Source organism: Ammodytes marinus (genome assembly GCF_949987685.1).
Source record: "Ammodytes marinus genome assembly, chromosome: 12".
In the NCBI taxonomy this organism is placed as follows: domain Eukaryota; kingdom Metazoa; phylum Chordata; class Actinopteri; order Uranoscopiformes; family Ammodytidae; genus Ammodytes; species Ammodytes marinus.
Window position 1 is genome coordinate 1,912,519 of NC_137216.1, and position 13,981 is coordinate 1,926,499.

At 41.8% G+C, this 13,981-nt stretch overlaps 2 protein-coding genes across 2 annotated transcripts in view; both read right to left on the reverse strand.

Moving 5' to 3' along the window:
* Nucleotides 1–9,248, reverse strand: part of tmprss3a (transmembrane serine protease 3a) — a gene marked incomplete at both ends in the record, with an annotated part of 81,903 nt that extends 72,655 nt beyond the window's left edge. Inside the window, 4 exons of the mRNA XM_080037924.1 lie at nucleotides 5,354–5,461; nucleotides 6,860–7,061; nucleotides 8,819–8,850; nucleotides 9,182–9,248. Of these exons, the coding sequence (XP_079894050.1) occupies nucleotides 5,354–5,461; nucleotides 6,860–7,061; nucleotides 8,819–8,850; nucleotides 9,182–9,248 (409 nt within the window). The remainder of the gene's footprint in view (nucleotides 1–5,353; nucleotides 5,462–6,859; nucleotides 7,062–8,818; nucleotides 8,851–9,181) is intronic.
* A 2,352-nt stretch (nucleotides 9,249–11,600) lies between these two features.
* LOC307258403 (fibroblast growth factor 4A-like) lies at nucleotides 11,601–13,717 on the reverse strand (the record flags this gene model as incomplete). The annotated part of the gene is made up of 4 exons (XM_080037925.1): nucleotides 11,601–11,801; nucleotides 11,938–12,041; nucleotides 12,237–12,365; nucleotides 13,531–13,717. The coding sequence occupies 4 exons, from the start codon at nucleotides 13,715–13,717 to the stop codon at nucleotides 11,619–11,621; spliced, it is 603 nt and encodes a 200-aa protein (XP_079894051.1). The 3' UTR covers nucleotides 11,601–11,618.
* Nucleotides 13,718–13,981: the final 264 nt, after the last annotated feature.

The window sequence follows — 13,981 nt, forward strand, 5'->3', positions numbered from 1 at the left end:
GTCTTTATTTCAAAATATGAGTTTTTATGATGAAAACCACTCACAAAAAATTACAAAATAACAGCTTTTTTTAGTGTGTGTATGTGTGTGTGTGTGTGTGTGTGTGTGTGTGTGTGTGTGTGTGTGTGCATGTGTAAGTGCATGTGTGTGTGTGAAAGTGTGCTTGTGTGTTTGCAGCCCTAATATCGTATGACACAAGCAAACACACACACACCCCCACACACACATACATAAACACACAATTTTATTTTGTCATGGACATGCAGACATCAGTCCATACTATCCATATCAGAACACCTTTGACATTTTTCTTTAAATTTTTTGTCACAGTGGCCAGTAATCCTGAAGTTTGACAGAAAATATGAAAATTTCAATTTTTTTCTCGTTTGTGTCATTTGGCATGTTTGTTCCTCGGTTTGAGACCATATGAAATGAATAAATCAACTAGAAATTAGTTAAAACGGGGCATTTTTTTTATTTACCTTATTTTTAGGGGAGAACGGGGTAAGTAGGCACACTTTTTACTCTAGTGAGAATTGCTCATCACCGAAACATCTTTCAATAGTCATTCCTACATTAAATTGAAGCTTAAGGTGTTGGCTTGAAATGTGTACCCCTCACTTTTTCTATCTTATTGTAATAAAGAAGAAATTAATCATCAAAGACACCCTTACACATTGTGACAACCAACCCCATCAAGGGGTCAGTTGTCAAACACTATGGGGTTGTTTGTCACAATCTTATCTTAATGGGAATAATCTTAAAAAGAAGGCAAGAAAGTAGAACTAAATTTGAAAGTTTAATTGCATTGTCAAGTTGACAAATAGGCCTACATAACTTACTGTAGCCTTGGCAGCTGGTCTAGTTTGGGATGCACTGGGTTGTTTTGATGTTGTTGCCCTTTTTTCTTTTGCATTCTAGCTGCCTTTTCCTGCTCTATTCTTTCCTTCTCTGGGGTGTCAGTGAGGATACAGCTTGACGATTTATTTCGTTATTGGGTTCCTTTTCTGGCTGCAGCCTTGAGATAACATGTGACAACCAACCCCCCAAAAAATGTGACGACCAACCCCAACTTGAATTTCTTGCCAGCATCAAGGCCAACAACCATCTGACAACTAATTAGCTTGCTAACCACAATCTAAACTATAGTTTACCCTTCACACTTTGTATGGGTAACAAGTGTTTTGTTATAAACCCATTGTGTAAAAGCCTAGAAGAAAAATACTGAGGAGCTAAATATTTTCAATTTGACATGAAAAACACAAACAGTCGTCTCACCTCAAATTCAGCAGTCTAACTCCAAGGAAGACTATGTAGGTGACCTCTGATCCCAATTCTGGATATTTACATACCAAAATTTCACAGACAGCGCCTTCTGGTTCCGAGATATAACGATTGTGACAACCAACCCGTGTGACAAATTACCCCGTTCTCCCCTACATAAGTTTATCAAGTTTACTACAGAGAAATGGGAAATTGCAGTCAAAATAATTTTTCACTTTCATTTTAAGGGGGGGTGGGGGGGGGTCAAAAAATATTGTTATAATGGAAGTCAATGGTACAAATCGTGTAGTTAACGGTCCCAGTGTAACAAAAACATCTCACACAGTCAAAATGAAGTAGATATGGATGACACTCAGAATAACCAAACTTCATTGAAAAACACACCTCCTTACCAAATGTTATGGCTAGGGGACAATCACAGCCAAAATTATCTAAAAAATGCGACCCCAGATACACAAATCTCCACCAATGAGGCATAAGGGTTAAAATCAAAAACGGGAAAACTGTCACGTTTTCACCGTGTAAAGGGCCCCTTAGTCATAACGGTGTGGATGGATTGTTGTTCCATTTTGTTAATTTCTATTGAGAGCAACTTGAAGACCAAAGGAGAAAACTTAATACTGTGGCAATCTACCTTGAAGATCTTACTAAATACTGTCTACCATATTTGGTGACGTTTAGCAGGTATATTTACCATGTACTCCCAGTTAGCTCATCATAGTATCCTAACATTGGTTAATTAGAGCACTACACAAAGTACAGCTGAGGTTAATGGGAATACTATTCTGGTATGCGATGTTAACCTGATGACAGTGCTAGATGAAAAGCAAATTACCTCCCATGAATCTCAATGGAACTTTTGCTTTCAGATCTACTATTCAGATAAACTTCTGATCTTCACCCCAGTGCCATTTAACACCAGTTGCTTTTGTACACTGCCCCCAGACAGCCAGTGCACTCAGACAGTATTTAAGGGGGGGCATGGCCAGTATTAAGCTGACTCATGAAGCACTTTATAGAGGCCGGCCAAATATTACCCTTTTCCCACAAAAATTAGCAGGTTGACGCAGCTTTTTGAACACGGACCGACGTTGGTTTGCAAAAACTATTTACCCACTGCCAGCAGACCCCCGCTCTGATCTCCAGCTGTTCAGTGAAGTGAACAGAGAAAGAGAAATAGAGAAGAGAGAGCTTTATTTTTTTAAAGATAATTTTTTGGCATTTTTTCTCAGGACGCATTGAAGACACATTGAGATCTGATCACAAAAACCACATTCGGAGGTGGTTTACGTCGCTTGTGTCCGATGTGTCCGCATTCAAATAGTAGTGTAAACAGCTATGTGACTTTTGTCTACATTAGGGACCGCCTACTCAACTGTCGCACCTTGTCTGAGCGTGCATACATTGAAAATGTATCACTGGCGGCTGCCACTAACGTTCATAAAGCACTTAGTGTGAGCAAAGTTACCTTATAGGTCCATGATTGCAAATGACAAGCTTTCTGTCCTCTGTGTTCACCTCATAAATTTGATAGCCCGTAAGACTCTGCTATTGACTGGTGCCCTGCAGGGAAGCACTAACTTCCTTTCCTTATCTGCTTTAAAATAAAAGTCAACTCGCGTTTGGCTAGTAACAGGCTTTTAATGTGAAGGCGCACAGGAAATGTTCTGTTTGCACAAGCAGTAACTTAACTGCGTTCATTTAGAAAGCGGTGTGCTCCCGTTAGGCTACCGGTGGTGACAAAGAGTTTATCAGACGTTAGAAAAGCCGACCAAGCAGTACACACATCTTTCACCAGCCAAAGTGGCGGTGATTTTAATAGCAAATACGATTAAAACTGTGGCACTGTACAGCCCTGTATGTTTAGCCTACTTATTTGAACCCCGACGGTTAAAAACAGAAACGCAAATGGAAATGATGTAGGCTACGTGTTGATTTACATACAGAGCGGGTAAATGGAATCAGATCACAAGTGGACAAATAAGATGCATGTGTACTGCCAGGTGTGGTAAGGAGCCAACTATGTGTGCCAGCCCAGATGATGAATTTTAGGTGTTTATAGACCTTGCAAAGCCTGCTAACTTCCAAACTCTGCCCTACTTAAAGGCTAACATACATCCAGCTATGGAGCTTGTAAAGCTGGACCTAAAAAGAAATATAAGTGTGAATAAGACAAGGTAACCAAGGAAAGGAAGTGTTTAGCCTGGCACCGCCCCTCTACCTACTTCCTCTCAATTTTCATATCCCTTCAGTAGTTAGTCTCGGTCAGCGGTATAGTCGCAGGTTTTTCTCAGCAAGATTTTTAACTGTCCAATCAGCGAACAGAGGGAGTGGCTGAGAACTGGTTGTGCACCAGTTTCAGTTGTAGTCAAGCCGCCGCATGACATACTGTACGTCACGACCAAACGTTATGCATTTGGTTGGCAGATCCAGAGTGGCACTGGGCAGATCTAATAGTTTTAAACTTCAATAGACACCCACCTTCAAGTAAGGTAACGTTTGTCAATTGAGCGATTCCAGACCTTCTGTACAAATGAAATGAAGTACGATGGTCTGGTAGGACTAGGTTAGAAGGTGTTAACTGTGTGCCCTGATCCTAGTCCAGCTGATTTACTACATACCAGCCTGATGCAAAACAGCTCCAAACCATCAAGATTGTAAAGGCTGAATGTACAGTTAGACTAATACTGGAAAAGATGCTTCACTCTGACTATGTCTGCAGCGTAATGTTTTTAATGTCACAAATGATGTTAAAGGTGAATTGTAATTTAAACTGTATTTGGGGTTATACATGTTTTCTTAATTGCTATGTTTGAAGAAAGAGATGATTGTAAAGTTCTGTAACGGTTTCTATGGTGATATTTGGATGACATACTGTTAAAGAGGAAAGCGCCCTGATGAGGCCTGAACCTCTGTCTGCTCTCACTGGAACACATTGACTCTGTGCTAGCTTTTGAAAGTTGCTTGAACACAGCAGGGAAGGAGTTCATCAAATATTGATGCAGCACAGGCCACCCATGCTACAGTGATCCATACTACAGTGATCCATACTACAGTGGCTACATACTACAGTGGCTACATACTACAGTGATCCATACTACAGTGGCTACATGCTACAGTGGCTACATGCTACAGTGGCTACATACTACAGTGGCTACATACTACAGTGGCTACATGCTATAGTGGCTACATGCTACAGTGGCTACATACTACAGTGATCCATACTACAGTGGCTACATACTACAGTGATCCATACTACAGTGAATCCATACTACAGTGGCTACATACTACAGTGATCCATACTACAGTGGCTATATACTACAGTGATCCATACTACAGTGATCCATACTACAGTGGCTACATACTACAGTGGCTACATACTACAGTGATCCATACTACAGTGGCTACATACTACAGTGATCCATACTATAGTGGCTACATACTACAGTGATCCATACTACAGTGGATCCATACTACAGTGAATCCATACTACAGTGGCTACATACTACAGTGATCCATACTACAGTGGCTACATACTACAGTGATCCATACTACAGTTGCTACATGCTACAGTGGCTACATACTACAGTGATCCATACTACAGTGGCGACATACTACAGTGGCGACATACTACAGTGGCTACATACTGCAGTGGCTACATACTACAGTGGATCCATACTACAGTGATCCATACTACAGTGGCTACATACTACAGTGGCTACATACTACAGTGGATCCATACTACAGTGGCTACATACTACAGTGATCCATACTACAGTGGATCCATACTACAGTGGCTACATACTACAGTGGATCCATACTACAGTGGCTACATACTACAGTGGATCCATACTACAGTGGCTACATACTACAGTGCCTACATAATACAGTGGCAAAATACTACAGTGGCTACATACTACAGTGGATCCATATTACTACAGTGGCGACATACTACAGTGGCTACATACTACAGTGGCTACATACTACAGTGGCTACATACTACAGTGGATCCATACGACAACGGATCCATTATTAGTGGACAAAGTTCCCGTTGCACTGAGCTCCTTACCTCCAAGGCCGATGCCCAGAGTCACCACCACTATGAGGATTGATGCAATTAGTATCTCCATGAAGTGGGCAGGCAGTCTGTCCTTCCAGCCTTTTCCTGAGTCATCTTCTATTTAGATCAAATAATGCACAAACATATAGTGTTTAAATATTATATAATGTGAGCTGCCAACTGATCGAACATCAAGAGGATAAGTATAACCTCAGAGAAAAGCTGTAATTATGACTTTTCCACAATCTATTAAATAACATAACATCCTACATTGAGTGGCTTATGAAACAGAATAGAACAATGGGCTTCATCAAACAGTCTTCAGTCAAAAGCAGTGAGAAAGTTTTCTTTGGTCCATTTCTTCTCAACTCTGTGTTACCAAAATCCATTAAAACTTCAATTTTGAAAGATAATTCACAATTTTGATATTTTTGTTAAAGGCTCGGTTATTTCCTAAAACAGCTGAGCATTGTAGTTTTAAGCAAATGTTACTGAAACTACATGAAAATATGAATTTGTTAGGGACTATTTCCAGCAGTGCATTGATCCACATTTAGTGAGTATTTGGGGCAGCAAGACTGTGTATGGGCCTAAGTCAGAATAAACCAGTGAGTGTGTATGTGTGTGTGTGTGTCCATGGTGATGAAGGAAGATGTCAACAGTGTAGCTCTATGGCTCAGAGGAAGAAGATCCATCAGGCTGTGATACACACCATACCACCATGTGTTAGTGGATACTTTACATTCAGTGATGGATTGGCTCTTTCCATTTACAAAGGAAAACTAGAAATGGTACCAGCCGTATCCTTTATTAATCCAACAAATCCCTTAACTAAGAGGAGTTACAAATCCACATCCAGGTGCTCTCATGACTACTAACAGAGGTCATGTCATCTAAGCTGTCCAGCGTCACTCAGTGCGTTTACATGCAGACTCATAATCGGATAACTAAACGAATAAGACCTCAACAGGACTTTTAACCTGCATGTAAACACCTTTATCCGATCTACGTTCGGATAAAGGTCCGTTCGAGTGTCTTGTTCGATATATGTGATAATCCAATCTAGTTGTGCCATGTAACCGCACTGACTGTATCAATGAAAATCACATCTCTTTTGAAACTGAAGGTGTAAGTCAAGTTGCTTCATTATTTGTCCTTCATAAAATCTTCTTAAATCCCTGTTTTCTTATGAATTCAAAGTTCACTTTCTGTCACCTTATTTGGTGTGTTGCTACGCTCTGCTAAGCTAGCCTCTTCATTATTGATCACATTGTGATTTCCCTCTTATTCATTCCACAGAACTGTCTAGTAATATATAAGGAAATGATATTTCTCATGGGAAAGTGATAAACACCAGAGAAAAAACATATGACATAATCTGTGACAGACTATTCTCCTCCTATAACAGTCATCTCACATTTCAAGCAGATCCCTCTGTAACTCTACCTTTGTGCACTATCCCATAGCCATTGTTTCACGCTGAACCATTAGCTCAAGATCTCCCCAGGCTCTTACCATGGAGAAAAGGCTGCACTTTGGTGATTGGCATGTCTGGGCTGGGTGCTTTGGCAGAATGCTCTGAGATGAGCTGACAGCTGTCCAGGGGGCTGACGTTGAGTGTGTCAGGGGTCTGCACAGTGGGGAGGTCCTCCTCTGTCACTGAGACCACCTCTATCCTGGAGGGGTCTGGGTACTCAGGGACCGCTGCCTTCAGCTCCTAGAGAAGGAAATCATCCACAAGATGACTTATAATAAGTGGCATCCAATGAGCAATTTGTGATCCCAGAAACACAAACACGTTTAGAATATATTGATCCAATATTGGTAAAATGTTTTTGGGATCCAACTTTGGGATGAAGGTGCGACTGTGTAAGGCTAATATGCACTTTCAGCTCAGCAGTTTTAAAATCTTAAACCTCAGCAAACTACGTAGGCTCTAGCCAGATAAAAGTTGGGCTGGGCATGGCCACTGCTGCATTATTGTAAAAATAACAATATCAGAGCGCAATGAAAGGATGATGCAGGATGATGGACAGGAAACAGGCAAATTTGTAGAATGCACGTGTGCTTCTGTTTAAAGGAGGATATTTCTATTCTGAAAAGAAGGCACATACCTTACCAGCAGGGCATTGGAACACCAATCATCTATTTTTTTCTGTCACGCAGTTAAATAAGTAGAAAATGTTATTACACTTTTCATTTTGACCACCAGCCGATTAAAACAGTTTGGGTCTCAACGGTTGCTGAATAATTTAAATAATCCAAAACAATCACCACAAGGGCCCCTCCTGGGCCCCTCAACATGGGACACCAGCCACCTCCAAAAGGCATGTTCTCTCATACCTTCTGTAACTGTAGAGTTAGACTGGGCCCTCATGACCATCTCTTCCTATGCCGTCTCCCACCCCGCCACAACCTCTGATCTGTTGCTCACCAAAGCCAAAGAGTATTGTGTGCTTCCCTCGTCTGCTTTTTCCCTTCTCCTTTCTTCTCATATTTTCTCTACATCTCCCAGAACACAGACACACACAGGAACACAAGTTTGCTCTAATGAATACTTATGCATTCATAGCAACGCAATCTTCTTAACTTCGTCACAACTCCTGTTTATTAGCCTTAAGGCGCGTGTCCACCTGCGTCAAGTCATATTTTGTTCTGACGCGACGCGGTGACGTATTCGCCGCTTGGGGGCGGGGGTTTGTGGGCTGGACATTAGCGGTGACAGCGGGAAAATGTATCTCTAGATATGAAACCATAGCAACGGCAATAAACAATTTCTCGCCGCAGAGTTTCCATTGGCTGCCGCCCCACTTTTTGACGTTCTCATTTGCATAAAGTATCCAGCGAAATACTTTTTCGCCGCGCCGCTGTCGACCATTCGCCGCGACGTGCCCCATAATGCCTTGCGGTGGCGTTTCTGCCGTCTGACGTAGTTCCATAGGAAATGAATGGGCTTTGCCGTCGCGTCAGATAACTTGACGCAGGTGGACACGCGGCTTTAGCCTTTAACTTGTTGAGATAATGGGCATCATGATGCTGGTTCTCAACTATTTCAGCTAACCTAGGTTTTCATCTTTAGGCTCTGTGCACAAATACCATCAGGAATAAGACAATGGATGGAGTCTGTCTGTGAACACTCTCCCTCTGAAGAGAACCTCTTCCAACTGGAAGTTCATTAATAAAATGGTGGCAGCTTCTAAATCCATTTAAAGCACAGCCTTTCAACATGGCCTCCTCAGAGCAGGGTATGCAAGGGTGTGCAATTAAGTTCCCATGATCTAGACAGGTTCATAAAGAGCTGTCTTCTTGGCTTGGTCTATCTCTGCTTCTGTTAGTTGCACATCCTTAACAAAATTATCACTGTTAAAAAAAAATTAAAAAAGTCTGAAATCAAAAACAGTTCAACCAGTCTAAAACAATATAAATCAAAGAATTGTCATCAGTTATTTAATTGACTATACATTGTCCACTTACTGTTGGGGGAGCAGCAGTGTTGCCAGCAGGATCTGCAAAAGAAAGTAAAATAACAGTGTTATCAGTGGAGAGGATAGAGATAGAGTAAAGGCAGAGGAAATGGTGTTAGGTTTGTTGTGCCCCCAACAGAGTCTTCCAGACAGCGCTGCCTGGAAGACTCTGTTGGGGGCACAACAGTTAGGGATAGGGTTAGGGCCTTCGAGGCAACGATGCCTTGAAGGCTCTATTGGGGGCACAAAACACCATCGAGCAGAGAAAATAGAAGAAAGGGAGGAGGACACCATGAAGAAAATGAAAAAAAACAAGCAGGAATCCAAAGGAAAGGCTCTGGATAATATCTGTTCCAGGGTTTGAACAACATACTAATCTCCACAAAGCTTTTTGTCATCATGCCATCGTCCACACTCAGCTGTGCCTTGTCCAACACCATAGCCCCCTTATAACTCCCTGTAGCTGAGTCCCTCCTCTGTCTTCTGCCCAGCGCTGGCTCTGTCTAATGGCCAGGACTACACTCACACAAAGAGACATCTGATCAGGTGAGTGCTGTTACTGAGTGGGGATCAGGTGACTGTGGGTAGGGTTACATCCAGGATATACTCACAGGCTGGACACTGTCCACTGACTGCACTGCCCAGCTGCTTTCTGTAAAGATACAATAAGAAAGCTCAGACCTTAAGACGTTGGCCAATCAAACTTAGAAATAGTGTTTTGCTTGAAGTGGGTGAAATCATCCTTTAAGTCCAGGTTTATCTTCCTCTTCTTGTACCTGTAGGTAGCTTTGTTTTGCAGCAAGAGACAAGTATTCATCTTAAGACACAATTACAAACAGCACAGACAAACGTAAACCTGAAAAAGTCTTCATGGCTCCAATAATCAGCACAGATCTATAAGCCCTAGAATAATTGAGGTAAAAGACATGTAAAAAGAAGTCAATGAAAGGTTACTTGAACAGCAGCTGTGCCATGTGTGTATAGCACATTAGGGTTAGCCTAGTAATGTACCCTAAAGTATTTCCAATAATATCATGATCTTTTCTAAGTGGAAACAGAAAAGTGTCCTCAAACAAAGCAAACGCTGGACTAATCATATGGACAAATCACATGGACTAATGTAATCATTCCATACACACAAGTCAAATTACTGCTCAGTGCTAAACACTGAAAACTCTTGCAGGTATTCAGCTGAGCAAAGCTTTTTCTTCTGTTTTTCCAAAATTTCTAGCCAGACAAGACTTGGAGCAAAAGCTTTGTAATTGACTGAGATCAATACCAAAGGGAGGGCAAAGCCATTTATAATAAAAAAAAAGAACGAAGGGCAAATCAAATATTATAAAGTCTATAACATTTCCTGACAATTTATGTAAATAGGCTAGTTAGCTTGATCACCGTCATACTAGCTGACGGCTAGGTAAGATAGCTCATCTATTAAAGGCCTACTTCACCGGTTGGAATATGAAGGTGTATTGAACTCGGAGATCCTATTTAGTATAAATGTGCAAAAAAAAATTGAAATCGGATCATCTTAGCCTGAGAAAAGGCAGAAAGAGTGTTTTATGGTCTCACTGTCTAACCCTACAGTTTCCTTACTGTGACATCACAGTAAGGGGTAGGATTAACAGGACAGCTGGGCCAAGGGAAGACTGAGGGAAGAAAAACCTAATTAATTATATTATAATAGTTATTTTATAATGATAGAACGCTGGTTCCGTATGGGTGAAGTATTCCTTTAACCTTCCAACACAACATGATCATCAATAAATAAAGAAAAGGTTTGTATGATTATTATTAGAAAATAGATCTTTTATTTCACACCACAATGCTCTGCAAACAAAAATAAATACAATTAATAAGTTATAGATTAGAAACAACTTTTTAAAGGCATTGCCTTTTTCACTGTGGTCAAAGCCAATGCTGTATAAACAACAGTCAACTATATTCTAATATATCTGGTCAGTCATTCATATTTTTTAATTACAAAGGATTATGTATTGTAGGTCACACTAAAAATGACTTTGCTGATGTGGAACAAATAGTCACATTTAGTGGACAGAGTTTTAAGATACGTGACTTTAGTCTTTAAAAGTCAATTCCTAACGCTGGACACACCATCATCAAAATACAGCTTCTGTGTTAACATGAGCATTCATCTGGAGTCATGTCTCTGCCCTCCTGATGGAAGCCATTCACTCTTACATTAGCTAGATTTGGTCTCCACTAACAGGAGTTAGTGTGTCCTGTGCCATGCTGTGGTGTCATACAGTAAGCTAATGGAGAGGAGGTGTCTTGCACCAGAACCTCAAAGATGAATAAGAATACTGCAGGGTTACTGATAGCTCTCTGTAGGTTTCTCACTCCCTACACCTTTAACACCACACATTAATCCTGTTGCCATTGGAAAAAAATATTGATTGTTGCAGTTTGAATTGTTGCTGCTATTGTCCTTTCGAACAATATTTTGTCCCATCAGCCAGCTGCTGTTCAGTAGTCACGTGTTAATGTATCTGTTCCTGGAGTCGAGCTGCTTTGCACCATAAGCAGCCATTGTTTGTTGAATGATCCTTAGACTGTGTGACATCTTTGTAGCAAGAAGTGCTGTGGCAGGTGGATGAGTGAGAGAGTGTACCAGCACAGTTCACGCTCCTTTCTACATACATAAGTAAAGTGCCAAAGAAGCCCACTCATTCTGTCTTCTGTGTGTTGTTCCACTTTTTAGGAATTGGTGATTTTCCTTGTTGTAATCATAGTTGCTATGTGGAGGCCACATTATTGGTAGTAGGGCTCTGTCTGCTCCTGGAGGCTGCTCAGGCTGTTCTCCGGGGGAGGAAGTGTGTGCAGGCCTGGTGGCGGCCCACACTGTTGCCCCTCCTCAGCTGTCCTCTGGGGGACAGGGCCAGGTAGAGGCCGGGGTGGGACAGGGAGGAGTAGGTGGTGTAGTGGTTCTCCTCCAGGTTCTCCTTCAACAGGCAGGCATCAGAGAACTGGGCCTGGAACACAGAGAGAAGACATTCAATGATGCAGCCCTGAGTGAGGAAAGTCTCTCATAAAGAATCTGATTGGTCCTATATAACATGTGACTTCCTGTCCCAAAGGCCTGCTGTGTTAGTGGTGCATGCTACATACCGCTCCATATGCTAGTCCTTCTTTGCTCATACACAGGTACAAGCCACTCTTGACTCCTCTGATTCCCACCACGCCATGTTTCATAGCGAACACCTTCAGCCAACCTAGGGAGAGGCAGGAATGCAGGTTTAAGCAAAGCATATTAAAGATTTCTCCGTAAAAACTGAGCCTAAAATATTGTCCGCATCTATAATATGAATAAAAAAGACTACAATCCAAATAATCTACAGAATGTAAAGTATGCAGGTTTCATAAAGCTGAATGGTGTCAACATGTTGATGGTGAGGGAGTTGACTCACAGTACTCAGTGGGTTTATGGACCCCTCCCACAAGGCCACTGGGCAGAACCTGCAGATGGTAGCCAATCCCAACACGGCAGTACAGGAGCTGCTGCTTGACCCCCTCTCTCATTGGATGAGGACTAGACTCTGCATTATAAAGACATGATTGGAATAGATGAAAGCTAATTTGTCAGCCAGTTATAGCTGTGTATGAGTATACACTCACCGGCCTCTTTATTAGGTACACCTGTTCAATTTCTTGTTAACACACATAACTTCTCAGCCAATCACATGGCAGCAACTCAATGCATTTAGGCATGTAGTCCTGGACGGGACAACTTGTTGAATTTAAAACCGAGCAACAGAATGGGGAAGAAAGGGGTTTTAAGTGACTTTGAACGTGGCAATGTTGATTGTGCCAGAAATTCTGAACCTGCCATCTGAATGTCGCAACTGAAATCGAGACTCATCAGACCAGACATGATTTTTCAATCTTCTATTGTCCAATATTGGTGATCCTGTGAGAATTGTATCCTCATTTTCCTGTTTTTAGCTGACAGGAGTGGCACCCGGTGGGGTCTTCTGTTGCTGTAGCCCATCTGCTTCAAGGTTGGTCGTGTTTTGCGTTCAGAGATGGTATTCTGCATACCCTGGTTGTAACGAGTGGTTATTTGAGTTACTGTTGCCTTTCTATCATCTCGAACCAGTATGCCCATCCTCCACTGACCTCTGACTTCAACAAGGCATTTTACGTCCACACAAATGCCGCTTACTGGATATTTTTTCTTTTTCGGACCATTCTCTGTAAACCCTAGAGATGGTTGTGCGTGAAAATCCCAGTAGATCAGCAGTTTCTGAAATATTCAGACCAGCCCTCCTGGCACCCTCAACATTGCCACGTTCAAAGTCACTTAAAACCCCTTTCTTCCCCATTTTGTTGCTCAGTTTTAACTTCAATAAGTTGTCCCGTCCAGGTCTACATGCCTAAATGCATTGAGTTTCTGCCATGTGATTGGCTGATAAGTTATATGTGTTAACAAGAAAATGAACCGCTGTACCTAATAAAGTGGCCGGTGAGTGTACAGTATATACATAATATTAATATGTGTAGTTTTATTGTATACAGGGTTTGTTTGTTATGGTATAGTGTAAAGTTAACATGTGGTTTCCATTGGAAACCTATTCATATGCTGAATAGTAGCCCTACCAACCCACTTTACCAGAGTGGCTTTAGTTTCCACCATTGACATACACGGACAAATAAACGACAGAAAGAAGACATTCTGGGTCAATGAATCCAGTACAACCTTACCTTTTCCTTTGTGCATTGAGTCCTTGATGTACTGCTTCCAGAGCCCCCTGAAGCGTGTGCCATAGTCCTGAGGTGAACCTACTGTGTCTGCTCTCTCTGCTTCCAGCTGTCCATCACACACACTGAGCAGCAGCAGCAGCAGGTAGCATGGGACACACATGGAGGGAATAGTCCTAGTGCCAGACATCTGACAGCATGTCCTAGAACACTGATGAGTGACAAAGGGCCAGTGAGTGTGTCCAGGTCAGCTCTGTCTTTCCTCTGCTCACACACTTCCTGCTTTTATATCCTGAACGCCTCTTTCTACACTTCCACACTGACACAGTGAGATACTCAACGCTTCACTATCACTATCAGTGACGTATCAGGAACGCTGGGAAACAGCTGGAACATGTCATGTCAAGCTGCTTGTAGTTTCACTTATACAACTGTGAAACATACAGCAAAGCTA